We start from the raw sequence: 18,702 nt of genomic DNA on the forward strand, positions 1-18,702 counted from the left end.
AAGTATGCATGTGGAGACATAAATCTAAGTACACCAATAACTCAAACATTTGATATTTGAGTTATAAATTGTGAGTGAAGTTTGTAAACAGTAAGTATCCATGTTTTTTTTTAATTCCCAAAGTAAAAACCAGATCTAGTATGTAAATATGTGTATACTCTTAAACAGGCTGTATGCATACTGATGGAAGCATCTGTGAAAACAAAATGCAGTGGCATATTTATACGCTGTTGTGTGATTGAGACACTCAAGTTCCAGCTCTATTCAGATCAATACAATACATCCATATATTAAGGGAATCCTTATGAAAGGACAGCTGCCCTAGCACTAAATTCTTCAGGGAAGCTGCATTCATTCACCCTGGGACTTTTTTCCATGCTCTATTTTCCTGTTCAAATATTGGGGCAAAAATAGAACAGAAACATTGTGTGTGTGTGTGTGTGGGGGGGCTATTACCAGGTGAGGAGATGAGCTGCAACAGGGATAGGAGGGGAAAAGAGCCAGCAGTGGGAGAAGAAGTCCGAGTAGGTGGGGGATGAGAAAAAATTCGATTTTCCTACACAAATCATCTCAAAAATGAAATCCCTTTTCAAAACCCTGTTGTTTGCAGTCGCTCTTATTTCAGCAGGTTAGATATATTTTATTCTGTTCAAATCCACATTATCAACTTAATCATCTCAGGTGCTAAATAGTGGCAACTCACCTGCAGTAGCACTAGGTGAACTGGAATCATTAGCATGTTTAGCTGAAATAAACAAAAATGGAAACCAAATGGAAGCATGAATGAATGATGACATTTCTTGAAGAACTGATGGAAACAATCAAACTAAATAAAGATCTTAGACAACGATGTTGACAAACTTATCGGCGATGAGTTTCCTCTCCCTCCCATTATTGCAAGCCATCCTACAAATATCACTTGAAAATCTTAGTGCTCTTGAGAAAAAATGGAGACATAAGCTGAAGCCATATCTCCCAGCTGGTTCTGTAGAGCATAATTCCATTATTCTTTCTTAAAACAAACTCAAAATTAATTATTAAACATGTAATGCTTGCATGCATAGTGAATCATGAACTGATGTACACAAAATGTAAGTTGTGAAAATGTCAAATTCAGATGATTTTAAATTGTATTATAAAGTTAAATTGACCATCGAGAAAACCATCATGATAGTTTCCATCTTGAAAAAAAAAGAAGTAGGACTAGTTCACCCTGTCAGTTGGCTCTCCTTGGCTACCTCCATGTCCAGAAGTCCATGAAGAAGCATTAGTGTGATAGAGGCACAGATACTGTAATGTCCATGAAAAGTACCAGAAATTTGTCATATGACACCAGAAAGATGCAAAATGGAGCCCTTGAGGCAGCTAAACTCTGGAACAAGTGAAGAACAGAGGAATTTCTCCAATCCTATGCCAACCACAGGATATCACTTCTGTTATATTACTGCAAACTGTTCAGTGTGCTGACCTCATTGATTTTTACCATATGCTGTTTTGTGAACATGAACAAGTGTTTCTCTTTTTCATCTAACAAATACTAAAGAGTCTCTGGGTTTAATGCTGACAAATGCCTCTCCTGTATCAATTCAGCTAAGCAAAAATCTTCCCTCAAACCCTCCCCTTTGTACTGAGATCCATTTTGTTGTGTCTTCTGAAAAAAAGGATGATTTCTATCATATATTGTGATTACATTTTATATCCATAAAGAAGGAGAAAAGTGCTTTAGAGAGCCAACAGCTGAAAATACTTTTATGACTTAGGTCGAGCTTGGGTAGTGAGGACTACAGTGTAAATATCAATTATATTAGCATCTATTTTCTTCTGTAAAAAATCGTCTTAGAGACACACGTCACCTGCATCAATTCCCTGAGGAGGTTTTGGAATAAAGGTTTAAAGGTTTTGGAATAAAAAGGGGTATGGAAAGGGAACAATGGTGAGGGAAAGGGGAGGAAATTAAATCCCCAGACTTACAACGTGTAACTGTCAATGTCATTGGCATTTTCTGTACAATTGTCCGTAGTCTTGGAAATGCAGCAAAGCAGCAATAATCACTCCGGCTGTCATTTTCATCCACATTTGCAAAGTAAAGATCTCCCTGCAGGCTCATGGAGACCCTTTCATCTTGTGGGATATGCTGCAAATCTAGCAAGGAAAAAATAATAATAATGATAGTATGTTAATGATCTTCCAATACAATGACATCTTGCTGTTCTGTCAAATACTTGCTCCTAGGTAAGGCAATGATTCTTTGCTGTGAAAGAGTCATGAAGTCTGAAAGAACCAGTGCTGTGTTCACATTTCCTACAGTATCATCCGGAAGAAAATGGCTCATACACCACAACAAATGCCTATGCCCATATAAGCCTAATGGTTGTAAACTGTATTCTTCTAAAGCCATCCTGCATAAATATTCTGTAGAAAGAACCTAACATTTGCAATAAAAATGTATCTTTTTAATTGTGTATTCCATTATGGCGATTCAAGCTGGCAGAACTATTAATATTGCAAAGACCTATATTATAGGCATCTTGGCTGTCATGAAGCCCCTTGCTCCTGTCACACAAAACTCAGACTTATGGTCAGCATTCCGTAACGTAATTACATTTTCAGTAGGCTGTTTTGATAGCCAAAGTGTTCTGTATATTTGCAAGAACACAGGTTTTGTCATACTGGATGAGAAACATTGCCTAGGACTGAGCATAATGTAACAGACTCATCAGGACCTCAGAGCATGAACATCTTGACTCCAAGTGAACAAGGGAGTCTTCAGCAATTTATTTTTTTCTGAATTTCTCCTCAGGTTAAGAAATGTGGAATTACCTGTTCTTGTTTCTGAAGTGCATATAATACATTAAGAATCCTCCACTGTTCCATTTTTTTAGCTCTGAATCTTATACAGAGACCTGTGAATACAACCTTCAGATCTTTCAATGCCTTGTATCTTTTTCCCACCCCACATGCCATTGTGTACTTGCATAATGATAAAACGCTGCAGAAAAGGAATGTTGACGTACAAATAACTATACCATGATTTGTTTTGTGAGACAATGCACTGCTGCTCAGAAGCACATGTCTGCTTCATCAACACATCATACAAAAAAGAATAGTGGTGTAATTGTATTTATTTTTAAATAGACATGTTCACATGTTGGGGATAATCCGGCACTCCAGGCGGCAGCTTAGCTGTATTCAGCCTGGGGCCGTAGTTTGCAGGCTTGTGGGAGGGAGACAGACCCCCTCCCTCTATCCGGGTGTTCTGGCTGGGGGCGGAGCCACACGCCTTAGCAGGCGGTTCTGCCGACCCAGCCAGCAGTTGCGTCCTTTGCTCGGAGGGGAAAGCATCGTGCTCTCCCTGAGCAGGGCCTGGGCCTGCCTCCGAGCGTGGGGACTGCGGACTGCGGGCGGCTGGCGCAGCGGCGGCGGCGGAGGACGGCGGTCCGGGTCTGAGGCCGTGAGGACGCGCACTCGCTTTGCCGGTTGCGTCGCTGCGGCGGAGGACGAGCGGCGCGGCGTGCAGCGTTTGCCGGCGGCGGCTTGCGCCGCAGTAGCGGGGCAGCCAGGGGCTTCTGGCTACGGGTGGAGCCCCTGGGTCGGGGGAGGGTGTGCTTGCCCGCGCCGTCCAGTGCGGCCGCGTGGGGCGGTTTGGACGTGGCGCAGTAAGGAGGGCTCGCCTTGCATTCTCACGGGGCACCTTTCCTTCCTTGCCCCCCCCCCTCGGCCTTGGCTTAGTTAGCCGTCTGGCCGGTTAGGGGCTGCTTCTTGCTTTCAGCTGCTGGCCCCTTGGTGCCTCTGCCTTGTTCCTTTTGGTCCTGAGGATCGCGGCCGTTTGGCGGCCATTTTGAATATTGGTGGGGTGGCCATTTTGGGGCCTGTACAGGGCAGCTAGTGGATTGGGCCTATGCCCATTGGCTGCTGCGGGCATTGGATAGGGACCCTTTCCAGTGCTTTAGGGGGTCTTTCAGCCTCCATTTCATTAGTGGGTCTTGTTGTGAGGGAAATAATAACATATTTCCTTTTGTTGGTAGCAGGTTGTGCCAGGGATGCCGCCCAAGAAAGGAAGTGGCCCATCCAAGGGCAAGCAGCCTGCTAAGCGGGCAGCTTCCAAACGGCCTCATCCCCCGGCTTTGTCTTCTTCCGAGGATGAGGACGGTGGGCCCAGCCGGCGAGAGATTTTGGACAGGCTGGCTGCGCTGGAACAAGCGCGGGGTGGTGTGCCGGCTGGGGGATCAGGGGCCAGGGCTCGGCGGCCCACTGAGAAGGCTTCGGCGGCTGCCTTCCAGAGGGAAGTTATAATGCGACTTTCTGCCTTAGAGTCCAGGGCTGTTCAGGAGGAAGGTGCGATTGTCGGTGCTCCCGCAGAACCCAGGGCATCTGAGGAGGTTCCCCCAGAGGAAGAGTGTGAAGCAGTTGAACCAGGGCCAGTGGCCATTGCTGTGGATCCGAACTCTCAGGGCGGTAAGTCTTCCTTGCCTGCGCAAGGGTGCACCTGGCCGTGGGGGCCCTGGGGTCAGTTGGCTGCCTCCGGACCTTCCGGCCTCACACCAACACCTGCTCCACCTACATCACAGGTCTGGGTGCCTACTGCTGCAGCCAGTTGGCAGGCTTATGCAGGGCCTTCGGCTGGTCATCAACAGCCCCCTGTGGCTGATCCAATTGGGAGCCTTCAGGCTCCCGGCTTGCCCTATGGTCAGGGCCAGCAGTGGTTTTTCCCCCCTTATGGCCCCTCTCCTTATGGCTTTGTCCCATATAGGGCTTTGCCGTTTGGTGACACCGCTCTCCCCTTGGGTGATCACCTGACACAGGCCACTAGGGACAAGATTATAAAAGGGGAATATGTTGATGTCTTCACCCTTCTCTTCAGGGAACTGGAGAAGAAGGATAAGGAAGACTTGGATGAGCGGGATAAGGAAAAGATCAGGCGTAGGCGCGTTGACAGGAGTTGGTCTAACTGGTTGCCTGGATTCCTCATATACGCGGGAGTGTTGGCCAGGGCGCACCCTTGGAGGGCGGCACCACTGTTTCAATACTTGAATATCATTTACCGGGGTTACACGGACTTTGTGGGGCCGGCTTGGCTCCAATACGATGAGGAATTTAGAATGCGGGCCGCTTTGAACCCCAGTTTGCCATGGGACCAGATTCAGCAGCAGCTCTGGCTGCAGGTGATGTCCCCGGCTAAGCCAAATGCCGGTGACCGTTCGGATAGTGGCCATCTTATTCAGCGCCCTCAGGCTGCACCCAGCACCCGCGCTTCCGCGGGGCAGCAGGTTCAATTCCGGCTGCTGTGCTGGGATTTCACGTCTAAGGGCGTGTGCAGTAGAAAGGCCTGCAAGTACAGGCATGAGTGCCCCGCCTGTGGGGGACCTCATTCATATGCAGCCTGTCCTAAGGCCAGGCAAGGGGGCGGTGGTAAGCGGTTCGGGGGTGGTAACACCCAACATGCTGTTAGTAAAGGGCCCCAGCCCGGTAAACCTGAAAGTTCTTGAGCGCCTGTTGCGACGCTACCCCAGGCGACAGGATGCTGAATATTTGGTTTCTGGTTTCCGTTTTGGTTTTCGTATTCCCTTTCAGGGCCAACGGTCGCCTTTCATGTCTGCTAATTTACGTTCTGTGGCTGGCATGGAAGATGTGGTCCGAGTTAAGATTGCAAAGGAATGTGCAGAGGGACGGGTTCTTGGGCCGTTTGATGCCCCCCCGGTTTCATGTTTGAGAGTTTCACCATTAGGCGTTGTTCCCAAAAAGGCGGCTGGGGAATTCCGCCTTATTCATCATTTGTCATTTCCCAGGGGGGGCTCGGTGAACGATGCCATCCCTGAGGGCCTTTGTACCGTGCACTATACGTCCTTTGACCAGGCGGTCAAGGTGGTTCGCCGGTGTGGAATAGGGGCGGAGCTCGCAAAGTGCGATATTAAATCGGCATTTCGCCTGCTCCCTGTTCACCCTGAAGATTTCGAGCTTTTAGGGTTTTCCTTTGAGGGCAAGTACTATATGGACAGGGCCCTCCCCATGGGATGCTCCATTTCCTGTGCGGCATTTGAGCGCTTCAGTTCCTTTTTGGAATGGGAGTTGCGGCGCCGTTTTTCTTGCCCAAACACCTGTCATTATTTGGATGATTTTTTGTTCGTTGGGCCAGCGGGCACTGGGCAGTGCGCCCAGATGTTGGCAGGCTTTGTTTCTCTCGCAGAGGAGCTGGGCGTTCCCCTGGCGCATGAGAAAACTGAGGGCCCTTCACAGGTGTTGACTTTTCTGGGCATTGAGTTGGACACCGTCCAGCAATCATTAAGGCTCCCTATGGATAAGGTTGAGGAGCTGCGACGCAGGCTTGCAGACTTTCGGGGCAAGAGCAAGGTTTCCCTGCTCGAGTTACAGCAGTTGCTGGGGCACTTGAACTTTGCATGTAAGGCGATTGCCCCTGGTAGGGCCTTTTTGCGCCGCCTGTGTGATGCTATGGGTTCCTTATGGTTACTCTATCACAAGCTGAGGGTCAGTAAGGGTCTGCGCGCTGATCTTGAGGTATGGCGGGCGATTCTGTCTTCTTTTAATGGAGTGTCTTTCTGGAGGGAGGACCTCTTATTAGAAGCAGAACTTCAGGTTGCTTCAGATGCCTCTGGAACCTGGGGCTTTGGGGTATATTTTCGTGGACATTGGTGCGCGGAACAATGGCCGGCTGACTGGGTGGATCGAGGTTTGGCCAAAGATTTGACATTTCTAGAGTTCTTCCCTTTATTGGTGGCCGTGTGGATCTGGGGCAAGGAGTTCGCTAACCACACAGTCCACTTCTGGTGCGACAACCTGGCGGTGGTTCATGTGGTGAACTCCTTGTCATCAAGGTCACCTAGGGTCATGGGGCTGGTGCGCCCCTTCACTTTGAAATGCTTACAGTTAAATATTTTATTTCGGGCCAAGCATGTTCCTGGGATTAAGAATGGGGTGGCAGACGCTCTGTCTCGCCAACAGATGGGGCGTTTCTGGCACCTTGCTCCAGAAGCGGATCGGTTCCCTGCACAGATGCCCAAGGAGCTCTGGGAGCTTGGAAGGCGGAAGCGGAACGGGCTATCCAGCTAGCCATTGCCCCTAGCACCCGACGGGCCTATCAACGTGCGGTAGGGCAGTTTAATGATTTTCGGCAGTCTGCTGGTTTACAGGAGCTCTGGCCTGTCCCCGTGGACCATTTGATGCATTTTTGTGCGGTGCAGCGGGGCAGGGGTCTTTCTGTTAAGTCCATTAGGGGTCAACTAGCAGCACTGGCGTTCATTTGCAAGGCTCGCGGCTTGCCGGAAATCACTGGGGATTTCCGTATACGCAAGATGTTGGAAGGTTGGTCGAGGGAGACCGGTGGGTCCAGGGATTCACGTCAGCCCATTTCTCCATCAGTGCTGAAGGGACTTGGGGCTGCTTGGGAGGCGGTGTGCTCCTCGGAGTATGAGCGGCTGCTTTTCCATGCTGCTGCACTGTTGGCTTTCTTCGGTGCCCTGAGGGTCAGCGAGTTGGTGGCTCAATCTCGTAAGGACTCGTCCTGCAGGGCGTTGTTGGCTTCTGACGTTGCTTTTGTGGGGGACAAAGTGTCTATCAGGATACGGCGGTCTAAGACTGACCAGCGGCAGAAAGGGACTTCACTGTTTTTGGGCCCTTGCACGGAGTCTGGCCTTTGCCCGGTTCAGGCACTCAGGGACTATGTTGGCGTGCGTGGCACGGGTGAGGGTTTTCTTTTTAGGCATGCTGATCAGTCCCCGTTGACTAGGTATCAGTTTTGGGCTGTCACAGAACGGGCCCTTGGAAAGATGGGGCTTTCTGGGGTCAAATTCGGAACCCATTCTTTTAGGATTGGGGCGGCCTCTACGGCAGCAGCGATGGGTTACTCATCGGGTGCCATTCGTAGGGTCGGCAGGTGGCGGTCCAAGGCTTTTAAGGGTTATATCCGTCCCCTCATGCAATTCTGACCGTGACTAACTGTTCTTTCCGTAGGTGCGGCACCGGGCACGGGAAAGCACAGGATCCTGATATGCGGGCACAGCATGATTTTCTGGGCTGCCCATCAAGCCAGGAGAACTGAAATCGGATCTCAGCTGGGGCTCAGTGCTGTGGCCAGTGTTGAGTGGCGGGGTCGGCGTGGCCTTCGGTGGCCTGGCCTGCTGCCACTGCTGTTTGGGGGCAGGACTGGTCCTCCTCCGGATATTTTGGTGATCCACCTTGGTGGAAATGACTTGGGGTTGGTTCAGGGTAAGGCCCTGTCCCTTCAGGCGACCGACGACCTCCGGCTGATAGCTAGCCGTTGGCCTGGTGTCCTGATTTTTTGGTCGGAAATTCTTCAACGCCGGGTCTGGAGGGAAGCTTTAGATCCCCGGGCCATCGAGGGAGCGCGTCGTAAGGCCAATAGGGCCATGAAGAAGCCTCTGGGGACTGGCTTGGGGATTTATTTGCCACATCCACGTATTAAGGCCGAATTTGCCCATCTTTACAGAGATGATGGAGTTCATTTGTCTCCTGAAGGCAATGAAATTTTCTTAGATGACTTCCGGCAAGGGCTTAGGTTGGCCTTAAGCCACCTGTGGGGTGCGAGGGTCTAAGCAGAGGCTTGACCCTTGCAGTGGCAGGAGTTTTGGGTAATAGGGAGCGGGCCGGTGAGCACCCGGAGGCATTTCCCCATGGGGGGAACAGGGTCTGCCAACGGTGCGGTATGCTTGTGACGGCTACCATTGCACAGGCAGACGCCTGCGGGGATCCCCAGGCACAAGTCCTTCCCTCATGCTGTACGGCTGGGGCGTTAGGAGCTTGATGGGGGGATCCAGTAGCCTAGCTGGCCGGGAGGCAGCCATTCCTTGAATGGCCTAATCCCGGGGCTGTGGGGCTCGCCCAGACAGGTCAAGGCGGAGGTCCAGTGGGGACCCCGTGGCTTGACCTGTACCGCTTAGTTGCCCTTGCCGTTGTTTATGTTATGTTATTCAATAAACGGCCATTTAGTTCCAAGCCTGTGTCTGTCTCTTCATTCCCACTAAGTTTGCAATCCGGCACTCCAGGCGGCAGCTTAGCTGTATTCAGCCTGGGGCCGTAGTTTGCAGGCTTGTGGGAGGGAGACAGACCCCCTCCCTCTATCCGGGTGTTCTGGCTGGGGGCGGAGCCACACGCCTTAGCAGGCGGTTCTGCCGACCCAGCCAGCAGTTGCGTCCTTTGCTCGGCCCACCCGCCTCACCCTGTTGCAGGGCAGGATTAGCCGGCTGCCGTTTCCGGAGCCAGGTAGGAATTTTTTGCCCCCTGCCTGAATTGGCAGTTGTGCGGGGGGTTTTTTCGCCTACCTTGCACTGTTGGCAGAGGTCTGAGGCATTGGCCGGGGTGGGCTGTTCGGGTTGCCCCTGGCAGGAGTTTTGGGTAATAGGGAGCGGGCCGGTGAGCACCCGGAGGCATTTCCCCATGGGGGGAACAGGGTCTGCCAACGGTGCGGTATGCTTGTGACGGCTACCATTGCACAGGCAGACGCCTGCGGGGATCCCCAGGCACAAGTCCTTCCCTCATGCTGTACGGCTGGGGCGTTAGGAGCTTGATGGGGGGATCCAGTAGCCTAGCTGGCCGGGAGGCAGCCATTCCTTGAATGGCCTAATCCCGGGGCTGTGGGGCTCGCCCAGACAGGTCAAGGCGGAGGTCCAGTGGGGACCCCGTGGCTTGACCTGTACCGCTTAGTTGCCCTTGCCGTTGTTTATGTTATGTTATTCAATAAACGGCCATTTAGTTCCAAGCCTGTGTCTGTCTCTTCATTCCCACTAAGTTTGCAAATGCAAATGGATTGAAGAATTGTAGTAAATATTGCATGCTCCAATTTGGGAATTAATTTTAGAAATTCTCATAGTTAAACCAGAACTCAAGAGGAATGGGAGCAGGGAGCCCATGCCATGATAGCATAAATTAATGTGAAAAATCCAGTCAACCATAAAATTAACAAATTCTAAGACTTTTTCTAGTATACGTTGTACATTACTCGGTATTACATAAAATGTTCAGACTTTTCAAGCCAATAAAATGTTGGCAGCTGACAACCTGAAGACTGAATCAAATATATAGTATTTTCAATTTCTCAGTGGAAACGTAGGGGGGAAAGTAGGGGGAATATAAGAAAAGACCTTATAGCCGTATACTCTACATGTTAACTAACTATAAATTAAAACATAATTTAAAAAAAACTAAATGAAATTCCACCAATCTGAAGAAACACTATTAAAATTCATCCACACTGCATGCTCTTCTTTTAATTGGTGCTGTTTGGATTAACTCATTGGCTATAATATTAAGCTTGACCCCCTCAAGAAATCTGATTTATATCCATTTAGAAGAGTCAGGTCATTGAGCTTGACATATTCCATGTCTTGGTACAGAAAGATCTTTATCCTATAAATGTATGAGAATGACCTTTCTTATATACTGGAGGGACAGGTATGATGAGGCCCATTTAACTCAGTGTTGCTTACATGGTTTTCCACTAAAAGAGATGAAAATTTAACATTCTGTTCCCTTGAATTTTCCAGAAGAGACCACTCCTACACTTTAAATCCAATTTATAGAAAAGCTTTTTAAATACTACTTACCAATGTTCATCCAGTAAATGTGTAATGGTGGGATTCCTTTAGGAGGGTTACAGTGCAAGACCACTGAATCACCATGTTCCACATCTTTAGGGTTTATCTTCTCTTTAGGAAATTTAGGAATACCTATGATAGAAAACACATGTAGAAGTTACTCAGCACTGTATAGATGGTCTCCAAGCACTGTATTCTTAACTATTCCGTACCTTGATATCTCATGAATAGTTTATCTTAGGAGTCAGAAGACAAAAATACTCAACTGTTGAGTCAAAAATTATACTGAATAATTATCCCAAGACAATTCCACCAGTGACCCTAAGAATGTTATTTCATTTCATATGGATTAGATCCTATGAACATTCCACTAGAGAGGGAGTGTAAATTAGGTCTTCAGCTTAAGGAAAATGTTCTTATATCCATGGTTTTTCCAATTTATTATTGTCATGTGTTTGATGCAGTTTGCTTTTATAGTTCATTGTGAAATAGTGCCTTTCAATACATTGTTTAATTCATGAGAAGCACCTTGGAGTCTGTGTCTGCACTCTGCAGCCATATACCCATTTGCATGATAAGAACCCATAACACTAGAGGTCTCCTGCTTAAAGAGATCTTTCCTAGGCTCAAGGAAGGGCACTTATTCCTACAGAAGAAAAGTCTTCTGCTGGACCAAAGGAAAAAGGAAAGTTCCTTGCACCACTGTTACCAAAATGAATTATTCATAGGATCCAACCCAACCTAAATTATTTATAATTGAGCAAGATTCAGATCCAGTAGCATCTTAAAGACCAACTAGATTTCCAGGGTATCAAAATTCAGAGCTCCCTTCATCAAACTCTTGAAAGCTCATACCTTGAAATTTAGTTGGTCTTTAAGGTCCTACTGGGCCCAAATCTTGCTCTTCTATTACAGACCAACGTGGCTACCCACCTGAAACTATTTGTCAATGTGTTTAATTATTTATCATATTGTAGCTGAAAAACAGTAATGCTCCCAGACACCTTGAGAGATACATGGCGGACAGCAAATGTGAACCTAGGTTTCCTCAATCCAAGTACAATATTCTACCCGCCACACCATGCTGGTTTGCAATGTACACTACCAAAAGTGAAGGAGAGTCATCTAAAGTAGATGAAGCTCAACGAGTCATTTTCATTCAATGTGCAAGCACAGGAAATTCAAATGACCGACAGGAAAAAGCCCTGTATTTGGGGACTCCATGGTTCAGTGACACTAGAATATAGGTTGAGGTGCAATCACAAGGAATACTGCTCAGCTATCAGATTGCTGCTGTGATGCATCAACGGATGTGATTACGCATCCATTACTGGGCAGGTTATGTAACTGGATGACTGGGCCGACAATTAAAAAAAAAGGTCTTTCTGTGAAATGGCCCTAATTTAAAATATCCAAGCAAGACAAGTATTGGAAGACAGAGGAACATAACAGTAACATTTTAGTCACATTTCATTTTGCTTATTTTATTACACTGTTCTTCTTATGCTGAGTATGTATGCTTCACAAGTCTAATTGGGCTGGATTAAATTATTGAAAAGTAGCTTTAGACAAGGATCTTAGAACTAGTTGAGTTCATGTCGCTCATGCACAAAAAGGCTGGTAGCTGAATGGGCAAACTGGCTCAGTTAAAAAACATAATAATTGAAGTTCTATCAGCCCATTCATAGATGCAAGTCACCGCTTGTAGTTAGCAAGTGATGAGCATGCATGTGTGAACTGGGTAGCATATTTAAACAGAAGTTTATATCAGTTCTTTCCATGAATATACTTGGGATACTGTCAGTGATATAAAGGGCTTTGTCTGATTTACAATCAGCTTTCCATAGTCTCCACCATTCAAAGTATGGGCTGACTTCTATGTACATTTACCTGAAAGTAAGATTCATGGAATAAAGTGGGACTTTTCTAAGCAGCCATGCATAGAATAGGGCTGATAAGCATGCACAGAAAATGAATCAGGGAAAGAAGCCCCACACCCACGTATGTCAAATTTAGAACAAATTCACATGAAACAGAATTCTTCTGGCTGCCAAAAGAAATTTACACCACATGTGTGCTGGGAGTTCCATGCTTCCCAGGCATGCGGGTCTGATTCTGATTCCTAAGCCCAATTGTCCCAAAGGTTGTAATAACATCGCATCTCCTCAGATGTGCAAATTTTTATGACAGCGTGATTTCTCTCTTGTACCAAGCTATTAAAATGCGGAAGAACCTTGGTCTAATAACCCTCAACAACTTAATGCCCCACTACTCCTAGCTTAGCAACTTGAGGCATGATGTGCAAAAATGCCAGGAAAATTATAATGTTCTCCCCTGATCCTCTCACCTGGCCCTAATCCACTGCCTCCCTAAGATAGTCTAACTTGCCTAACACAGAAGAATACCTCAAACTATCCCTATCTAAGTCCTACTTCTCTGTATATCTGTCTGAGCCCTAACAGATAACTAGGCTTAGTTCCTCATCTTCCAGGCCCCCTCTCACAACCTCTCCCCTCTCTTCCACAGAGGATCCACAGAACTCTCATTTGCTGGAAACTCTGGGTTTTCATGCACCCCATGGAATCAGGGAATAGTTATGACACCTAGAAGGTGGAACTGTAAGTGTCCATCATAATTCCATACTAGACACAGTGAGGAGGACCCAAAGAACCTTATTTCATCCCCTCTCCTCCATTTTATCCCCACAACCCAGTGAGGTAGATTAGACTGATTATGTGTGACTGGCCTAGCAAGCTTCAATTGCAGAATAGGGATTCAAACCTGGGTCTTCCATATCTTAGTCCAACATTATAACTACTACAAACACCAGCCAACCAATTCACTAACCAGCCAATCATGACCTCAGGTGCCAGAGTTTGCTCTTTTATAGGGGAATTGCATTGGTCCGATTGTGTCACCTAACTTGGTAGCTGTGAAACTAGCCTTTCGATGTTTGAAGTAGAAGGTTGCTAAAGTGTTGAACAGAGCGGGAGAACTGCTGTGTCAAACAAGGGCCCAATCATGAGGTGGGAAGGAATGTATTCACTCTGCCTGGGCCTAGAGTTCCCAGGTGCCTGCTCGTAATGGGCAAACTCCCAGAGATTTGCCCCCTCGTCTGCTGATCACCCAGCAATTGGTGGGAGGGGGCAAGCTCCTGGATGTTGCCCACCACCAGCAGGCACCTCAGGAGCATGCACTCCCAATCGGCGCAGTGGCATCACTTCCAGAAGTGATATCGTCGCACAACCCATGGGAGCATTCCCCTGCTTCATTTGAGGCCAATTTAGGAAGTGACATCATCATGCTGCCCCCAGCACCCATGTGAAAGAAGACTTTGTGTAGCACACAAGTGCCATGGACTCCACCCTTCCAATGGGAGGTGAGGGGTATCTGGCAACCCTACCTGGGTCTGTGGATATAATGGGAGCCTTGCCAGGTAAATTGATATGTGCTATTTTTGTCACTTCAGAAATAAAATAGATTTGTTGTCACTCATTACTCATGAATTTCTATGTATGAGTGGGATCATGTGTGCACAGAGGCCCTACAGAGAATCAAGAAATTAGACTGGCACCTGCCTTTAGCTAACTGTCATATTAAGCAGAATTACCCCCTTTTAAGCCCATTGATATCAGTGTACTTAGAAGAACGTAGGATGGCACGGACACTAATGCAGAGAGCAAAGCACTTGGGTTCTGCTGCTTGAGCTCCCCATCTGAAACTCTGGTGCCTTATACTGAGTCTCAGCATGAGGTAGTGGCTTGAAAATTGGATTAGGATCTGGGATATCCAGGTTCAAATCCCCACTATGCCATGAAGTTCTCTGGGTGACCTTGGACATGTCACTTTTTCTCAACTTAATCTACCTCAGAACAGCAAACAACTATGTTTCCCTGAGTTCTTTGGAGAAAGGGAGGCATAAAAACATGCTAGACAGATATGGATAATAAAAATCTCATTTTCTTCAAAACAGTCAAACTATGTGCACAGGTTATGATTGTTATAAAGCACTTCCCTTAAGCAATTCTTTATTTGTGAAACAGTTGCTGCAAGACTACTGTTGTTGGACACACAGATTTATACGCTTTGTAAAGCTATCAATATTATTTTGTTTGTTTTTCATGAAAAGCATAATGCCACAAGATGTATTTGTTTATATGAAATGCCCAAACTTTTAAATCTGCTTTGTCTTTAACAACAACTTGGAGGGAAAAAAACCTAAAGATCTTCCCTTCATTGTATTTTCAGATATCTCATTAATACAAGGAGAGGACAAGAACAAATCTACATAAAGAGGAATGCATTTTCTAGGGACTGATCTGTGGCTTTCGGTTGAAACTCTCAGCAAATTATTTTGTGAAACAAAATCACTTTTTAAAGAACAAGAGATGACGTTGTTTCAGAGCATCTCCTCCTCCACACATTCCAGGCAAGTTAAGACGCATGGAAAGTAATACAACTTAATCAGCACAACATGTAATTAAGCCAAAGTGAGAGAATGAAATAATAGCAGTGGTAAAGCAGAAAAGGGAGGGGGAGTATAAACTTGTCCTGTATATCATAAGCACTTGGCACTCTAGCCTTGGAGGCTATTTTGCATTTGGGGATTCAAGCCTTTGCGGCATATCACATTTTTCTTCCATAAAATATATCAGCAAAAAAGATGACATTCTTCTGAGGGTCCAAGAGAACTGTAGCATGAAAGTTACATGAAATCTGTTAACTCATAAAAACCAGGTAAACCTAGGCTTTCTGTATAGGAGGCAATTCACTGCTGTCAATGGGGTCCAGTCACTCACATCAGTAATTCATTTCTCTTCAGCCTCTGATTTACAATATTAAGCTATAAATTATGGATGCGATCAAACCAAAGTTAAGCACTGTCAAGTCCCATAAATATCAATAAGGGCTGGTTTTTCTACTGTGCAACTACTAGGGATGCTTCAAATTTGGCAGGATACCTGTTCAGTTGCAGAACATACTGTGTTTGACACAGGATCAGACTGTGAGATGAACACAGGTATATTCAGCTCAAACAGGGCAATGTGAACAGCTAGATGATCAGGTGATCAGCTGGGGGCTGCCTTCCAGTCTCTCTCCTAGGAAATTTTGCTGGGTCACAACCTTTCTAGGAGGGGCAGGGGATAAAAGGTAACTCTCATCTGATCCTCCTTGCCATGGAAACTTTGCTGCACTGATACACAGCGAAATCCTTCCTTCCTTCCCTTGTTTATGGGAGTGGTGGTGGTGGCAATCAGAAGCTGACTCCTAGTCGATCAAGAGCACAAATGGGAGTGGGCTTCAGTTCTAATCCACCCTCACCGTAGGAGAAAAAGTGCTGCTTAGGGGATGGCTGAGACACACAAAGTTAGAGAACAGAGGCTCGGATTTCAGACTTTGCTGGATCTAAGCCTTGCACAAGCACAGCAATGGGGGATGGGGGTCTCAAATGGACTCCTGTCCCAAGTTCTCTGTGAGTCAGCTTCTGGTCACCCCACCCCACAACCTTCCAGGGTTTCAGCAACACTGGGGCCCAGTGAAGCTTCCAGAGTAGGATCACAGAATCACAGAGTTGGAAGGGGCCATACAGACCATCTAGCCCAACCCCCTGCCCAGTGCAGGATCAGCCTAAAGCATCTCTGACAAATATTCATCTAGCCTGTTCTTGAAAACTTCCAGCGAAGGTGAGCTCACCACCTCCCTAGGCCGCTGACTCCACCTTTGAACTACTCTAACCATGAAAAAGTTTTTCCTAATATCCAGCTGGTACCTTTCTTCATGTAATTTAAGCCCGTTGCTTTGAGTCCTATCATCTGCTGCCAACAGGAACAGCTCCTTGCCCTCTTCCAAATGACAGCCTTTCAAATATTTAAAGAGAGCAACCATGTCCCCCCTGAATCTCCTCTTCTCCAAACTAAACATTCCCAAGGCCCTCAGCCTTTCCTCGTAGGGCTCAGTCTCCAGACCCCTGATCATTCTCGTAGCTCTCTTCTACACCCTCTTAATTTTGTCCACATCCTTTTTGAAGTGAGGCCTCCAGAACTGCACACAGTACTCCAGGTGTAGCCTGACCAAGGCAGTATAGAGAGGGACTATGGCCTCCTGCGATTTCGATGCAATGGCCCTTTTGATACAATCCAAGACTGAGTTGGCCTTTTTTGCCACCACGTCACACTGACTGCTCATATTTAGTTTATAGTCCACTCTTACCCCAAGATCTCTTTTTCATACACTACTACCCAGAAGTGTATCCCCATCCTGTATTTGTGTTTCACATTTTTGTGGCCCAGATGTAATACTGTGCATTTATCTAATTGCATCCTGTTCACAACCACCCACTTCTCCAGAGTATTCAGGTCTTGTTGAATTTTAACTCTATCTTCTTGGATGTTTGCCACTCCTCCCAATTTGGTATCATTAGCAAATTTAATGAGTAACCCATTTACCCCTTCATCCATATCATTGATAAAAATGTTGAAAAGTACCGGGCCCAAAACCAAGCCCTGTGACACCCCACTAGACACCTCCCTCCAATCTGATGAAACACCACTTACCACCACTCTTTGGGTGCAGTCCTCTAAGCAGTTCCCTATCCACTGAACTGTCCTATAGTCCTATAGGATAGCAGAAGTTGACATGGTTCACTGAGAGTCAGCTTCAGATCCCCTGCCACAACTAACCTGTTGGGGCCAAAAGCCATGAACAGGTTGCAGACTCTCAAATATCCCATTGATTAAACAGCTCCCAGCTCAAAAGTGTCAAACTTTTTGTGAGCCAAAATGGCAGGTGTTCAAGCATCCATAGTAATGACTACATTTCCATCACCAAATCTGTGTGTTTTGAGATGGTGATTTGGGGAACTGTTATATAGGTACTAATTCATTATGTATAGATTCCCCAAAAGCTTCCTTGTGGTAGGACAAGACTAGCCTTAGAAATGAAGGTTCTGCCAATTCACACTAGATGGAATACAAAAGTTAGGTCTTGGTTCCACACCCAGTGAAATAATTGGACACACATTATGAGTTTTCATATCATGCATGGAGAAGGGGCCTCAACCTTCCTCCTATGCCATTTCTCTGATCTGACCTGAAGTAATCCATATAGTACCTACCAGGGCCATTTCAGCTCAGGAGAAGTGTGCAGGGTAAAGCCCCTTTTCTGCATGCAACACTGCCAACACCATACCAATTAGAATTGGTGCCCCTGTTCACAAGAACTGAGAAGAACTACAACTCACTTCTGATTAACCACCAGTGCAATCCTAATCAGGTATACTGGCCTGAGTACTACAAAGCAGGCATTCTCAGAAAGCAGAAATGGAATACCATAAAGAGACCTACTACCAGACCCATCCTCCAGATCACCCAACAGATATGTGTACAAATGCTAGTATTTCAATTTAGATGCAGGATTCTGGTATTGATACTGATACTGAAATCTAAATACTAGTTGGCTCCCCTTCAGTCTGAGTTCCTCTCTGAGTGTCATGCGTGGGTGATTTGAAATCTGAAAGTGGAACATAAACATAACTTTTTCTACTGTCCAGGAAGAGAAAAATACCATCGCTCTTCTGTTCTCTGCAGTCACTTCCGTTAAATGGTAGAGAAGAAAATGCATACTTCAAAGGACAAAAAGCAATAGTGATAAACCAGCTATGGCCCCAAATCTAAGCATCTTCCATGTTATAAAGGAAATGCTGGACAGCGTGATTCCAGCTATTTTAAGTGAAATGCTAGACGCGTCTCATGTATCTAAGATGCGATGCAAATTGCAGAGGTGGACGGAGCTCATAGCTGATCCATTGACCCTACAAATGTAATAGTACCTAAATACAAATCATTCTGTAGTAAATCATGAAAAATAACATCTTTCTTAATTGCCAGCATGTTACCATTACTTCAGACTAGTTAGTTTTCATTCATGTTAGCAGGATACTATTTTCAAAACCCAACAATTTAGCAGACCAAAAACTCTCTAAGCATACCCTTTGTTCCATAATGACATATTGCAAGCAAGAAAAGTGCCAAAAAAAAGCACTGTGGGTTTGATTTCCTATTCTTCATGGAATTGCAAATATTTACTAGAATGACAGACTCTTTTTGTTGATACGCCACATGTATGAGTGAGCCGATAA

At 46.4% G+C, this 18,702-nt stretch overlaps 1 protein-coding gene across 2 annotated transcripts in view; it reads right to left on the reverse strand.

Annotated features, from left to right (window-relative positions):
* The window catches only part of CHL1 (cell adhesion molecule L1 like), a 149,620-nt gene that overhangs the window by 99,486 nt on the left and 31,432 nt on the right, over positions 1 to 18,702 (reverse strand). For both annotated transcript variants that reach the window (XM_054976883.1, XM_054976882.1), the window contains exons 4-6: positions 10,575 to 10,697; positions 1,972 to 2,142; positions 704 to 745 (exon numbers count right to left, since the gene is read on the reverse strand). In XM_054976883.1, the coding sequence (XP_054832858.1) occupies positions 704 to 745; positions 1,972 to 2,142; positions 10,575 to 10,697 (336 nt within the window). The remainder of the gene's footprint in view (positions 1 to 703; positions 746 to 1,971; positions 2,143 to 10,574; positions 10,698 to 18,702) is intronic.

This window comes from Eublepharis macularius, chromosome 4 (genome assembly GCF_028583425.1).
Source record: "Eublepharis macularius isolate TG4126 chromosome 4, MPM_Emac_v1.0, whole genome shotgun sequence".
Lineage (NCBI taxonomy): Eukaryota > Metazoa > Chordata > Lepidosauria > Squamata > Eublepharidae > Eublepharis > Eublepharis macularius.